This window comes from Sturnus vulgaris, chromosome 22 (genome assembly GCF_052056855.1).
Source record: "Sturnus vulgaris isolate bStuVul1 chromosome 22, bStuVul1.hap1, whole genome shotgun sequence".
Taxonomy (NCBI): Eukaryota; Metazoa; Chordata; class Aves; order Passeriformes; family Sturnidae; genus Sturnus; species Sturnus vulgaris.
Window position 1 is genome coordinate 8951914 of NC_142264.1, and position 13376 is coordinate 8965289.

Below are 13376 nucleotides of genomic sequence, written 5' to 3' on the forward strand. Positions count from 1 at the left end.
CCACAAACACCCCATGGAGGATTTTCAGTCACTGCTGCAGCATAATCTGAGTTTTTGTCTCCTTTTTTCAATTTGATGAACTTGGAGTAGGCACAGAAGACGCCAAACCAAAAAACAAGTGGCCAGAAAACAGCACATGACTGAAGCTGTGAAAAGGCTGAGGGCTGCACAGAGTGGATCTTCTCCACCCACTGCTTCTCTCTGTTTCCAACCTGCAAAAGCACAGCCAGGTCCTCAGCAAGCAAAGCAGCAAAGCGAGGGGGTGACAGCACTCAGGGACAAGGGACAGGTGGCAGGGATGGCTCCTGGCATCAGTCACTCCTGCTGAGTGTCCCATGGCACAGCACAAACCACTCACCTTCCCCTCAATGAGAACATCCAGGGCCCCTCAGATCTGCCAGATCCAAGCATCCAACCCTAAGCTGGGATCTCAGACACAGCAAATCCAACTCTGCAGCTGCTCCAGGAGCCGTTCCCAATTAATGGGTATCTGGATTGAAACTACAGCAGCTTCAAAGCAACCCCCAAAATCAATACCCCCATAGTAAGCTTGGGGTTTTGCATGTGGTACGAGAGGCAGACTGGGAGAAGATGATCTCATAAACCACATATTGATTAATCAATTCCAGCCACGATGCTAATGGGCTTTTCTTACAACACTTGGCACTGGGAGGAAGGAGCAGGAATGCTGAATGAGAAGGGGAGAAACTGGTGGTGTGGTGGAGCTTTAGGGTGAGGGGAGAAATGCAGTGGAGAAATCTTCTAGAGATGGTTTTTAGTGGTCAGAGACTGGGAATAAATGGAGGAACTGAGCAACAGAGGGAGAAGGGAATAAATCAGATTTATTGGCTCCAACACAGCAGAATTGTACCTGGCAGTTCACTGTGGCTGAGGATACAAAACCCTCCCAGGAAGGACTGAAAGGGGCCAGCATGGCTCTGGAGTCTGTGATGAAGAAAACTGAGCACAGCATCATCCCTCCAGCCAGAGAAAAGGGCTGAGGGCATCAGTAATGCCTGCCTTAGGGATTTTTGCACAGAAACTGCACCCTATAAATAAATGAGCATTGCACTGCCTGGAAGCCAGCAGAGACTGGGTGAGATTTTCTTGCTCCTTGTAAAACTGGGAAGATCAAAACTGGCCAGCCAAGAGGTTGTGCCAGTCGTGGTCCTGCTTGGCAGGAGGCAGGGAAATTCAGCCTGGTGCCTCTTCTCTGCAGCCCACAGGGTCATGCCAGGGGGGATGGAGAGTGATTTGTAAAACTGTGAAACCAGAACCAGTCCTGGAGCTCAGTGTTACCACTTTGATCAACAAGGGTGACACCCAGTCAGGAGAGGAAACCTCCAGGTACAAAATATTAAGGAGTTGCTGCTTTTGCCACCCAATTTTTCACGATTTGGCTTTTCTGTGGGGTACTATGAGAAGCTGCTCCTGCTCACCCAGCAGAGCACAGGAGCACCTTGGGGTGCCACCAACCCCTGCACTGCCACCACCCCACTGCCACCACCCATCCCATTGCAACTGAGCAACTCTGCAGCCTCAAAGCACCACAGACTCAACCAGAACAGACCCTCAGGAAAACAGGAACAATCCTCCTGCAAAGCAGGGGGTCAGGAGGTGAAAACCACACTAATAAAATGACTTTTCTCTTCTAGAACCATCTTTTCCCAGCCAGCACCCCCAGCCCCAGCAGAGGACTCACGTTGTAGAGGATGTCAGTCCAGCCCTCCATGGTGATGCACTGGAACACGGTGAGCACAGCAAACAGGATGTTGTCAAAGTTGGTGATGCCGTAGTTGGGGCCCTGCCAGTACTCCCTGCACGTGGTCCCACTCTCACACTGCCTGGCAGGAGGCTCCTCTCCACAGGGAAAATCCCCCACCTCCTCACCTGCAGAGAGGGAAGAGAAGTTACTGCTTGGAACCATCCTGGAAAGTTCCTGCTTGTTGGAACCATCCAGAAAAGTTCCTTCTTGGAACCATCCTGGAAAGTTACTGACTGAAACCATCCTGAAGAGTTCCTGCTTGTAAGAACCATCCTGAGAAATTTCTGACTGAAACCATCCTGAAAAGTTCCTGATTGGAACCATCCTGAGAAATTCCTGCTTGTTAGAACCATTCTGAAAAGTTCCTGATTGGGACCATCCTGAAAAATTCCTGCTTATTAGAACCATCCTGAGAAATTTCTGACTGAAACCATCTTGAAAAGTTCCTGATTGGAACCATCCTGAGAATTTCCTGCTTGTTGGAACCATCCTGAGAAGTTCCTGTCTGGTGCTGCTGCATCCTTCTGGCACCACAGCAAGGATTAAATTCACATTTCGGGTTTCTTTGTGCTGCTATGGACATGGGAAGTTGTTTGTGTCCCTGTGATCATTTCCACACTGCTGGGCTCTGAGAGATGGGTCAGTGGAAGGTGGAGCAGAGCCACCCCTGAAGTGCCAAAATTCCTAGTTTGCCACCTCACATTGTGGAATTGTTTAGGTTGGAAAAGACCTCTAAGATCATCAAGTGCCATCAAGGCAGCACCACTAACCCATGTCCCCAAGTGCCACGTGAGCACTTCCAGGGATGGGGACTCCACCCTGGGCAGCCCCTTCCAATGTCTGAGCACCCCTTCAGTGAGATTTCCCCTAATCTCCAGACTAAGCCTCCCCTGCTGCAGTTTGAGGCCATTTCCTCTTCTCCTGCCACTTGTTACCTGGGACAAGAGGCTTCCAAACTGCAAATAATTTCTGGCTCGTGACAGCTCAGTACATCTGAGAGGCCTGGGAATGGTGTAAGAGCAACATGAAAAAATTCTACACACAAAAAAAACCCCAAAAAACCCAATATAAAGCAACACCACAAAAATAAAACCAACAGTGTGGTAAAAGCAGAGCTTTGGGAATGGCACACACTTCAAACAGCCTCAAAGTGCTAAATATTTGCTCTGTAACATTAAAGCCAAAGGGCACTTTTTGCATTAGTGCTGATTTGGGGTGTGGACTGCCCCAAAATTGCCCAGGTACAGATGTGCAAGCACAGCTGCATGAGGAGCCCCTGGTGTCACACCAAGGACTCCAACTCCTCCTCCAAATGCACATTTTTGCTCCAAAGGGAGGGGAAGGATCCATGTGGGATGGTGCTTCCCTGCTGAGTTTCACTGCACACCCAGAGAGGGCCAAGGTGGAGAAATCTGCCAGGGCAGGACCACCAGGAATGGCCTGGAGAGTGCCCAGCACCTTGCAGGCTCAGCTGGGAAGTGTTGCAGGTTGGAAAACTCCAGTGCTGGCTTTTCAAAGTGAGCAAATATCCCAAGCAATATCCCTGTTTGGAGACTGGGACTGGGGAAGCATTAAAGGGTTTCTGAAGGGACACGTTATGGAAATGGAGCAGCAAACGGCACAAAATCCAATTCACCAGGGGGAAAAGCAGGAGCAGCACTAACAAGAATCAGGAATAATCATTCCATGGAACAAAGCCCGCAGGAGGAAAGCAAAATTGTCACTGTGGAGCAGGATACAAGTGTGTGTAGATATATATAAATATATATGTGACACTTCCCTGTTGACTCAACACCTCAGTGCAGGGCAAACCTCCAGCTCCCAGATGGGTCACCACAGGCTGGCACCAGGGCTTGGGGAGAGAAGAAAATGCCAAAGCTGGCTCCTGCTGACCGTTTGTGAATGTGCATTAAAAGAGGATCCAGTTTCATCTCGGTTTGGCCCTTTGCTGCCAGGGAATTCTCTGAAGATGCAGTGCACATCTATCACAAAGGTGTGGGTGGGGCAATTTTTCCTTTTTAAAGCAGTGACCAGAACTGGCCCTTACTCCTCATAGCTGGAGGAGACAGAGAAAAGGGGAATCTCAAGGAAAAATGGAAAATAAATGTGGTGCCCTTCTCTCCTTTGGGGCAGCTTTGGGGCATTTGGGATGGGTCAGGTGCTTAAAAATAATCCTGTGTCAGCAGAACAGGACAGCAAGGAGGGTGCAGGGAGAGGGAAACAAGACTGGAGCATGCACTGCCATTGACTTTCACCCATTTCTCATTAAAATAATGACAAGTTACCAGCTCAGAACAGTGAGGCTGAAGGGGAAGGGCCATGAATAACCCTTTGGCCATATTTTGGTGCCCAGCACCCCTTTGTGCTGCAGTTCATCACTGACCCACCCAGGCTCTTGGCTCAGCTCAGAGCAGCACTCGGTGCTGGCACCTCTGCTTGCACAGTTGGTACCTCTGGCTCCTCATTCCAGGAAAAATCCCAGGGGTTTGCTCACTTTGGGGATTTGCAACATAAAGAAGCACGAGCAGCTTTCCCTCCTCCCATTTCCCACCCCCTACCAGAGGCATCTCTTTAATGAGTTCACATTTCCACCCTCGGGCCGGTTTGGAGCCCGTGGTCTCTGCCCCAGCTCCTTAATGCACCTCTGTGGACATGAGGAGCACTTAGGTTTTAAAAAGCTTTGTGGGTTGCTCTGCTGCTCTGCTCCCAGGGGATGCAGTGCTGGGAAACCTCAGGCCAGTCTCCTTTCCAGAAACAGCATTTCCCACCCTGCAGCTGGAATGGATCCTCAGAGCTGAGCCCAGGCAGCTCTGCAGCCCTGGAGCATGGAGTGACCAGGCACAGGGACCTTGCCCTGCCTGCTCAGGGCTGTGGGAGCTGAGCCACAGCCCCCAGCCAGCTGCCAGCGATGCCTCCAGTTCAGATTTTGTGTTTTTCAGATGCTGTACTGCCTTGGTGTGGAACTCTGAACTTCATCTAAAGTGTTACCACAGCTCAGTCACACAAAACAATCCTTTTCCAGCCCCAGAACCAAGGACATCACTGCAGCTTCAGGCCCAAAATGTGCAAACAGCAGAGAATTGAGGAGAGAATCTGGGACTGCAGAACCTGGAGCTGGAATTGGACAATTAACCCCAATATGGAAATGGACCAAAACTTATAAAAGTGTAAAAACTCGTGACTTGGGTCCATTTTGGGTCCATCTTGGGCAGAGCCACAGCTGGGCTCTTGTACTGCCCAAGGTGAATCCTCTGAAGGTTTTTTAATAAATCCCTCCTTTATTCTTTTAACTCTGTCCAGCCTCTGTTCCAGGTCAGCCTCTTTAGGCATCAGCAGCTGCTGAGCTGCAGCACAGGCTGAGCTCCCCATTCAGGGCTGGAATGCACCCAGCCAGCCAGAGGTGACATTACCCATGACAAAAACCTGTCCTGGGTCCCCAAAGCTGGCACAGAATCCCTTGGTCACCACTGGTGGCAGAGATGAGGCTGCAGGGAGCACACGGAGCTCTGGGGGTGAAGAAAATCCTCCGGAATTGGGGAGAGCCCCGGGCTCTGCCTGCAGCTGCCTCCTGCACACAAAGGATGCACAAACATCCCCCGCCCTGTGTGCAGTCTAACACACCTGAAAATGCTCCTGGAAAACCCCAACCTGCTCTTGCTCATCCTCCCCAGCACCCCAGCCCGAGCTCTGCTGCTGCCTCCACACCCATCCTGTCCCCACTGTCCCTGTCCTCTGCCACAGCCCCTCACAGGGGCCACACCACCCACAAAGAGACTCTTCCCTCCTATAAATCCAGTCCAAAAACTCATTTTCTCCAGGAACTGCCAGGATTTTCTCACAAGTCACAACTCACGACCTGTGTTGTGTTTTTCCAGCATTCCACAGGAACGTGAGCAAGAGTTCCCTTTGTAAATCTGTGTGCACACTGAGTGTATTAAACTGTTCCCATCAGAAAGCACTGCAAAGGATGCCCAGAGATTTGGCAGGGATGTTGTTTTATTGCCATTGGATTGCATGGAAATAAATCAATATTAAGACCTATTAGTGATAATGACTGAAAATACAAGGCTGTGTTTTAAAGAAAGTCAATTGCACCTTAAAATGCAATGACTTGGAGACAAGAAGCACATTTTAATGTGTGTTATCAGATAACAAACATATATTAACACCACTATAAAGGAATGAGGTGGAAAGAGTTCAAGGTCCCTCCCAGCCCAAACCATTCCACAGTTCCATGATTTGACACAGCTGTTCCCAGCCAAGAATCTCTGGGATCATCCTTCTCCATCTTCTGGGGTTTATCACTCAGTCACAGGCAGATTTACTCTTCAGTGCCCAATTCCCCTTCTCTGAAGGTCATTTTTATCCTTTCTCCATCAAAGGACTCCTTGCCTTCCATCTATTGTCCTTTTATTTTTTGGTTGCTCCCAGACTTTTCAGTGTTTGACTATTCCACACCAAAGTTTCTCCAGAAACCTCCCAGGAACCTCAGCCATTATTAATATGAAACAACAAGAATTTGGTTCTGTGCTTCTGCTATGACAAAAATCTTTTGGGATAGGAGGCCCTAAGAACTTTCATCTCACTCTTGGGCAGACTGGGAGCAGCCCAGTGGTACCTGAGAGAGGAGAATCTGTCCCAGCCCATGTAAGGGTGGGCACAAAATTCTGTTAACTCTCAGAATGTGTGGATAAAAAGGGAGAGAACACAGGGAACGTGGAAGAGGCAAAAGGAAAAGCAGCACAGGAGCAGGACAGAAAGGCCCAAAGGGCAGAGCTCACCTGTCTCGTTGGAAAAGCAGGTTTTGTGGAACTTGCCCATGTAAAACTCCAGCCCGATGATGGCAAACATCACAATGGCGAAGAAGAGGAGCAGCCCAATCTGCAGCAAGGGCACCATGGCCTTCATGATGGACTTGAGGACAACCTGCAGGCCTGTGGGGACACAAAAACACCTCAGGGAGGGAAGGAAAATGAGGCCTTGGGAGTGGAGAGAGGCTGGGAGAGAGGGGCTGTCCAAGGGACAGCTCAGGACTGGCAATACCAAGCAAAGCTGCTTCTCCCAGGGCTATAAAACAATTTCCTGCCATGAGAGCAGGAGACAGTTGGGGGTCATCCTTTCCTGATGTCTTTTCCTCAGCTGACAGATCCAGTGGTTTGTTACACTTCAGAGGCACTCAAAGGATTTGTCCTGAAGCTGGTCCAGTCCTGGGACTCAGCCTGGAGCTGGACCAGATCCTTGGGGCATTGTGGTGCAGCTTTGAACTCTACCTTGGACACCTTAGGGCCAAGCATGACAGTCTGGTGTAGAGCAGGGGGAAGAAAAGTTTATTCCCTCTTCTCCACAGTCATGCTGGAAGTGTCAGCTTTATCCCACCAAATTCACAGTGGCTGGACTCAATGGTAATTAAGAAATTGGTGCTAAATTGTTATTACTGTTATTATCTGACTGTACTGAAATGGAAGTGAGACCATAGCAGGAGATTACACCTCAGCTAATACAATTATTTAGCTGCACTAGGGTATCTTAGAGATATTTGCCCAAATAAATTCCAATTTGTGTCTGTACACACGAGGCTGAAGCGTTTCTTTGGAAGGAAGATTGTGGTGGTCCTTGGAGACATCAGGCAGGGTCTGGGCTGCAGTGGAAACCTGGCCCGAGGAGTTCCAAGAGAGGGCAAAGAGAGAATTGCCCAGCACCTGAAATTGTCACTGAGTTTGAGAGTGGAGGAGGGAAGCAGAACCCTGTGGATGGATGTGGTCCCCCTGTCCCAGGGATGTGATCCCTGTGTCCCATGGATGTGATCCCCCTCTGTCCCATGGATGTGATCCCTCTGTCCCAGGGATGTGATCCCTGTGTCCCAGGGATATGATCCCTCTGTCCCATGGATGTGATTCTCTGTCCCAGGGATGTGATCCCCCTGTCCCAGGGATGTGATCCCCCTGTCCCAGGGCTGTGATCCCTCTGTCCCAGGCAGTCTGGGCTTCTCAGGACCTGCCTCTCCCTCCACACCACCCAGAACAGCCTCGCTGCTATCTCTGTCCCAGTCTCTGCAGAAACAAACCCTGTCCCCAGGGCTGCCCATCCACAGCTTTTCCAGCAGCCCTGGAACTCATTTTCAATTAAAGCCAGGGGAGATGAGAAGAGAGGCTGGAGATGGAGGTGGCTGATAACGTCCTGCAGATGCACACAACAAAAGCTGCAGTGATGGGCAGCAGCTGCCTTGGTGGCCTGTCCTGAGGGGTGGGGGATGAAGAATCATCCTTGTCTTGCCACCTTGTACAGCACCAGTGAGATCAACATGGGCACAGACATTTAAAAAAGCATCAAGGTCTCTTTGACAGGAAAAACACTGAGGGTATAAAAGGGAAGAATATTCCATGGTCGTGGGTGGTTGCACCTCAAGGTTATGCATTTGCCACAGGGAAAAAAAACTATAAAATATTCCACTTTCACCACATCACTAAAAACCTGAGAGCAATTATTGTGGGGAGGTGTTGTGCTGGTCCAGGACACATCCCCAGGTGGGAACACAGCAGGACAGGGATAACTCTGAGGGGCCACCTCACTTTTGTGACACCCTCAGACTGTCATTGCCACACCCTGCACAGGCAAAAGGTCCAGGAAATACCAGGCAGCAGCATCTCCTTGTTGGAGACCCTGCTAACAAATGTCACCTTTCCAAGGATCTGTCCTGGATGGGAATTCAGATTGAAGCCCTGCCCATGAATGGATCCTGGTTTCAGGAATTTTTGGTGCTGCCATTGTCCCCAGGTGAATTCAGAGAACACCAGAGCATCCCACAGTGCTGCAGCTCCTTCCAGCAGCTCTTGCTGGAGGGTACAAACCTCTCAATTCCACATCCAGGAATGAGAGAGCTCCTGGAAGTGATCCCTGCTGAGCCCAGAGCAGCTGTGACAGTGACAAATGAAAAGGCAGGAAGCCACGGTGTGGGCACTGGGATGGTTTCAGGGCATGATGCAGCTCCTCACTGCAGCATTCAGACCCTTCAGGTTCACACATAAAATACATAAATTGGGTAGGCAAGGCCAGATCTCCCCTTCTCTTTCCCTTTATTTTCTCCCCCTTATTAAAAGGGAAAAATCCTCAGCACAGGATGCTCAGCTAATCAAAACCATCAGAAGATCCAAGCTGAAAAGCCTGAAAGCTGCAAAATTCAGCTCTCAGGTCTTCATAGCCCAGAGAATTCATTCACCCCCAAAGGCAAAAGGGTCCTTGGACAAATCCCTGCCCCTCACCTGCAGATTTGGGAGCACAGAGCTGAAATCAGCACAAAATGGGACGAGACACAACCAGACCCTGCCAAGGGCAGGAACCACCGACCCCAGAGAGGCAGGGGGAGAAAATATTGCTCAGAAAAGGAATAACACCCCAAATCTACAGAGCCCTGGGGCTGTGGCACAGCCTTGTCACGACACTCACTTGGGATTCCCGACACGAGTTTCAGGGGCCGCAGCACCCGCACGGCTCGCAAGGTCCGCAGGTCAAAATCAGTCCCAGCAGTCGCCAGAATCCTGAAGGGAAACGGGAAAAAAAATCCAGATTAAATGCAAATTCCTCTTTTTGAAGCATGGATAAGTGTGGTGTAAAGCCAGCAAATGTTGGAGCTGCTATAAACTCTGTACCTGTGTGTCTTAGGTTGCAGTACAGGATGTGCCCAAAAGTCTGGATTCTGTCCCCATCTGTTAAAGCAGCTATGGCAGTGATCCTGATCTCTGGGGGAGATCTCCTCTGTTCATGTTCCAGCTGTTCACCCAGCTGTTGCAGTGTTCTTTATCTTGCCCACAGCCCATCCTCCCTCCAGGAGATCTCTCCTGTTCATGGCCATGCAGTCCCAGGGCAGGGCTGATCAAATTCCATCATCCCATTGGGAGATGCTCCAGCCAGGGCAGGAGCCGAGCATTTCCTACCCAGATCAAAGGGGAGATTTGGAACAGCAGAGCAGCCTTTTCCCACTGGATCCCAGAGGAAAACCAGAGCCTTGCACATCATCCCTGCAGCTTTGGAGGAAAACTGCACCTTGTGCAGGAGCCCTGCTCCAGCAGAACCACATCTGTCACTGCAGGAGGATGCAGCCACCATGGAATGGGACTGCACCAACCCTGACTGACTGACGGGGGCACCTTGGATTCTCACTCTGGCCGTGTTTGGGTTTGTTCTCTGTAATACTGGATTTCTGTTTTAATTTTCCTAGTAAAGAACTGTTATTCCTATTCCCATATCTTTGCCTGAGAGCCCCTTAATTTCAAAATTATAATAATTTGGAGGGAGGGGGTTTACATTCTCCATTTCAAAGAGAGGCTCCTGCCTTCCTTAGCAGACACCTGGCTTTCAAACCAAGACACTGTGATCACCTCATGGATTGTGCTCACTGAAAGGAATTAATTCCTACAAACTCCAGGGCTGCTGGAGGAAAATCCCAATCTCTGCCTGGTTATGAGGCCACTAAAGGGCTGCACCCTGTGCCCAGGAAAGCACATCCCAAAAAGGAGACAGAGAGTGGGAACTGAATCCCTCAGTTATGCTGAAAATTACCTGCCAGAACTTCCTACAGTAAATCCACAAATCCCTCAATTTGAAGTCTGGTGTTTCCCAAGACCTGAAGTAGTTTTTGCTCATAGTTTCTCCTCTGTGTGCAAAATTAATTTTTTTTTCAGAGCATCCTCTTGGAGGAGAACAAGCAGAGAGCAGGGTGTGAGTCTGACACATCATGAAATCCAGTGCCCAGTGCAGGAGTCTTAAAAATGTGATGCTCTGCACAGAAAATGAAATGGATTCCCTGGTTTAGGGCACAGCAAGGGAAGAAATATTGTCCCAGTGTCCACATTCACAATGATGAGAACTCACTAAGCCAGCACTGCCCCACAGAGAGCACAGCACAGCCACCTCCATCAATTCCTGCAGCCCCTCCTGGGATGCTTCAGCAAAACCATCCTTTGTTTGGGCCTGTGTTCTTCTAAAAGTGGGATTTCATGATCCTGGAGGGCTTTTCCAACCTAAACAACTCTGATTCTAACACAGGCCAACCCACAAACCCCACCAGCCCTCCATGCACTGCACCACTCCCAGTGACCAGGACAATTTGCCCCTTTTCCCTCCATTTCCTGATAACAAGAGCCCTTCTGTACCATTTTCTTGACAACAGGAGCCCTTCTGCTTAGTTTCTTGCTAACCAGAGCCCTTTTTGCTCAGTTTTTTGATAACAACAGCCCTTTTCCCTCCATTTCTTAATAACAGCAGCCCTTTTCCCTCAGTTTCTTGACACTAGGAGCCCTTTTTCTCAAGTTTTTTGATAACAGGAGCCCTTTTCCCTCAGTTTCCTGATAACAGGAGCTCCTTTTCCTCAGTTTCTTGACATCAGGAGCCCTGTTTCCTGAGTTTTTTGATAATAAGAGCCCTGTTTCCTGAGTTTTTGATAACAGGAGCCCCTTTTCCTCAGTCTCTTGCTAACCGGGACCCCTTTTTCTGCAGTTTCTTGGCACCAGGCTGCTGAGCATTCAGCAGTGATCAGCCACCATGAAAACCAGTCCAAGGAAAAGCAGAGTTTTCCAAAAGCAGCTCTACAATTGCACCCTGAGCTGTGCAGGACGTGGCTGTGGCAGTGCAGGGAGCACTCCCAGAATAAATCCCTGTCCTTAACTCCCTGAGTGACTGAGCCTGGCCCAGGGAAGAGCAGGCTCAGCATTGCTGGGCGGAAAGGGCCAGACTCCATCAGCAGGAGGTGCTGGAGATCAGGAAAAAAACCTGCTGGGATCTTGGATGGCAGGAGGCAAAAGCCAGCCAGGACCTGAGGAGCTGAGTGTTTATTCTATAGGACACCTGTCCCCACATTTTCACGACCTTAAAATTCCCATGACATCAGCTCCAGGCATGCAGTTGGAGCACGAGCAACAGGAGAAAAATCAAACCAAGACCCAGCACATGCAGAGCCTTCTAATTTAATCTTCTGCACCCAGGCCAATGATTTCATCCTCTGCTCCCTTCCCTCCATCCTCACGGCTTAATTGCTCACTTATGGAGCTGTGCAGTGTGGCAATGACACAGGGAGGAGATAATCCTGAATATCCACCTTGGGTGATGCTGCCAGCAGCACATCAGCCTGCACTGAGCCATTGGTGCTGTCAGCAGGCAGAGCCCTGCCTTGGGACAAGCTGAGAGGAAGGGTCCTTCATGCCCTTCTTGTTCTGGTTTTAAATTCCAAGAGAAAACAGGAGGGAATGGGTGCCAGTAAATGTTCCAATGGGTTGAAGTCTTCATTTGAGAACTTTTTTCTTCACAGGCTTGTTGTTAAAACCAGTCCATTCCAACTCTGGCAGCACACATAAACCCCCTCTCCCCTGAAACCTCCTGGGTTTGACCATTTAAGTCATGAATTCTGACAGGATTTGCACTGTCACTCCCCAGTTAACCTGCACAGGACATCCTAGAGCCACCATCTCCTGTGGCTGCAGAGCTGCTCCATGGATTCCATCACATCCCACCCAAATCCCACAGACCACCCAGCAGGGCTGAGCTGTCCCTGCTCCCCCTGCCCATGAATCCACCACTCTTGGAAAACAAAACAGCCCAGGTGTTGTCTAGAGAGGTAAAAAAAATAGCTGCAAGCTAAACAAAGATGGAAAAAAAATCATGGAAGTGTTTGGTTTTCTCAGGCACTTTGTGCCAGGCCTCACCACCCTCACAGCCAGGAATTCCTGCCCAATATCCCATCCAGCCCTGCCCTCTGGCAGTGGGAGCCATTCCCTGTGTCCTGTCCCTCCATCCCTTGTCCCCAGTCCCTCTCCAGCTCTCCTGGAGCCCCTTCAGGCCCTGCCAGGGGCTCTGAGCTCTCCCTGGATCCTTCTCCTCTCCAGGTGAGCACCCCCAGCTCTCCCAGCCTGGCTCCAGCCCTGGGAGCAGCTCCGTGGGCTCCTCTGGATCTCTCCAGCAGCCACTGAGGGGCTGAGGAGCAGCTCTGGGGCTGAGCCCCCCTGGGACCCCTGTGGGTCACTGAGTCAGGGGCTGAGAAAGCCCAGCTGGGCATCCAGAACCTTCCCTGCCCCAGCCAGAGCTGGATCCTGCCTGGCATCCTCCTGGCATTCCATGCTCCCCCCAGGGCTGTGCAGCCCCAGCCAGGCTGTGCCAGCAGTGGAACCAGGGCACAGGGGGCCCTGAGGCTTCTAGGAAATGTTGTGGTGTCAGCATCCACGCCAGGAACCCTCAGGATCTGAGGAAGGACCCGGGGCAGCAGCTGGAGCACAACAAAGCAGCTCAGGAAGGGAAATTGTGCCAGGGTGGGGATGGTGCCTTTTCCCTCTGCTCATTTACAGGATTCCTGTGCCCTAAAGTGCCTGGAAAAAACATCTCAGTGAGGTGGAGACCCTAATTAACATCATCTGGGGCATTTGCCAAAGTGCCACCTTTGTTTTACTTTTTGCCTCTGAAAGCTCATAAAAGCCACTGCAAGTTAGGTCAGGACGAGTGGGAAATCATCCTTAAAAGTAAGAGAAATGGAGAGATCAAAGGAGCCAGCTGACAGGCACATCCCAAAATCCTGCTGGAGCATCCCTGGCTGCACAGCTAACAACTGAGAACAAAGCAGAGGTGATGG

At 50.4% G+C, this 13376-nt stretch overlaps 1 protein-coding gene across 11 annotated transcripts in view; it reads right to left on the reverse strand.

Annotated features, from left to right (window-relative positions):
• The window catches only part of CACNA1B (calcium voltage-gated channel subunit alpha1 B), a 294097-nt gene that overhangs the window by 180437 nt on the left and 100284 nt on the right, over positions 1-13376 (reverse strand). For all 11 annotated transcript variants that reach the window (XM_088177578.1, XM_088177577.1, XM_088177583.1 and 8 more), the window contains exons 4-6: positions 9209-9300; positions 6547-6699; positions 1703-1890 (exon numbers count right to left, since the gene is read on the reverse strand). In XM_088177578.1, the coding sequence (XP_088033704.1) occupies positions 1703-1890; positions 6547-6699; positions 9209-9300 (433 nt within the window). The remainder of the gene's footprint in view (positions 1-1702; positions 1891-6546; positions 6700-9208; positions 9301-13376) is intronic.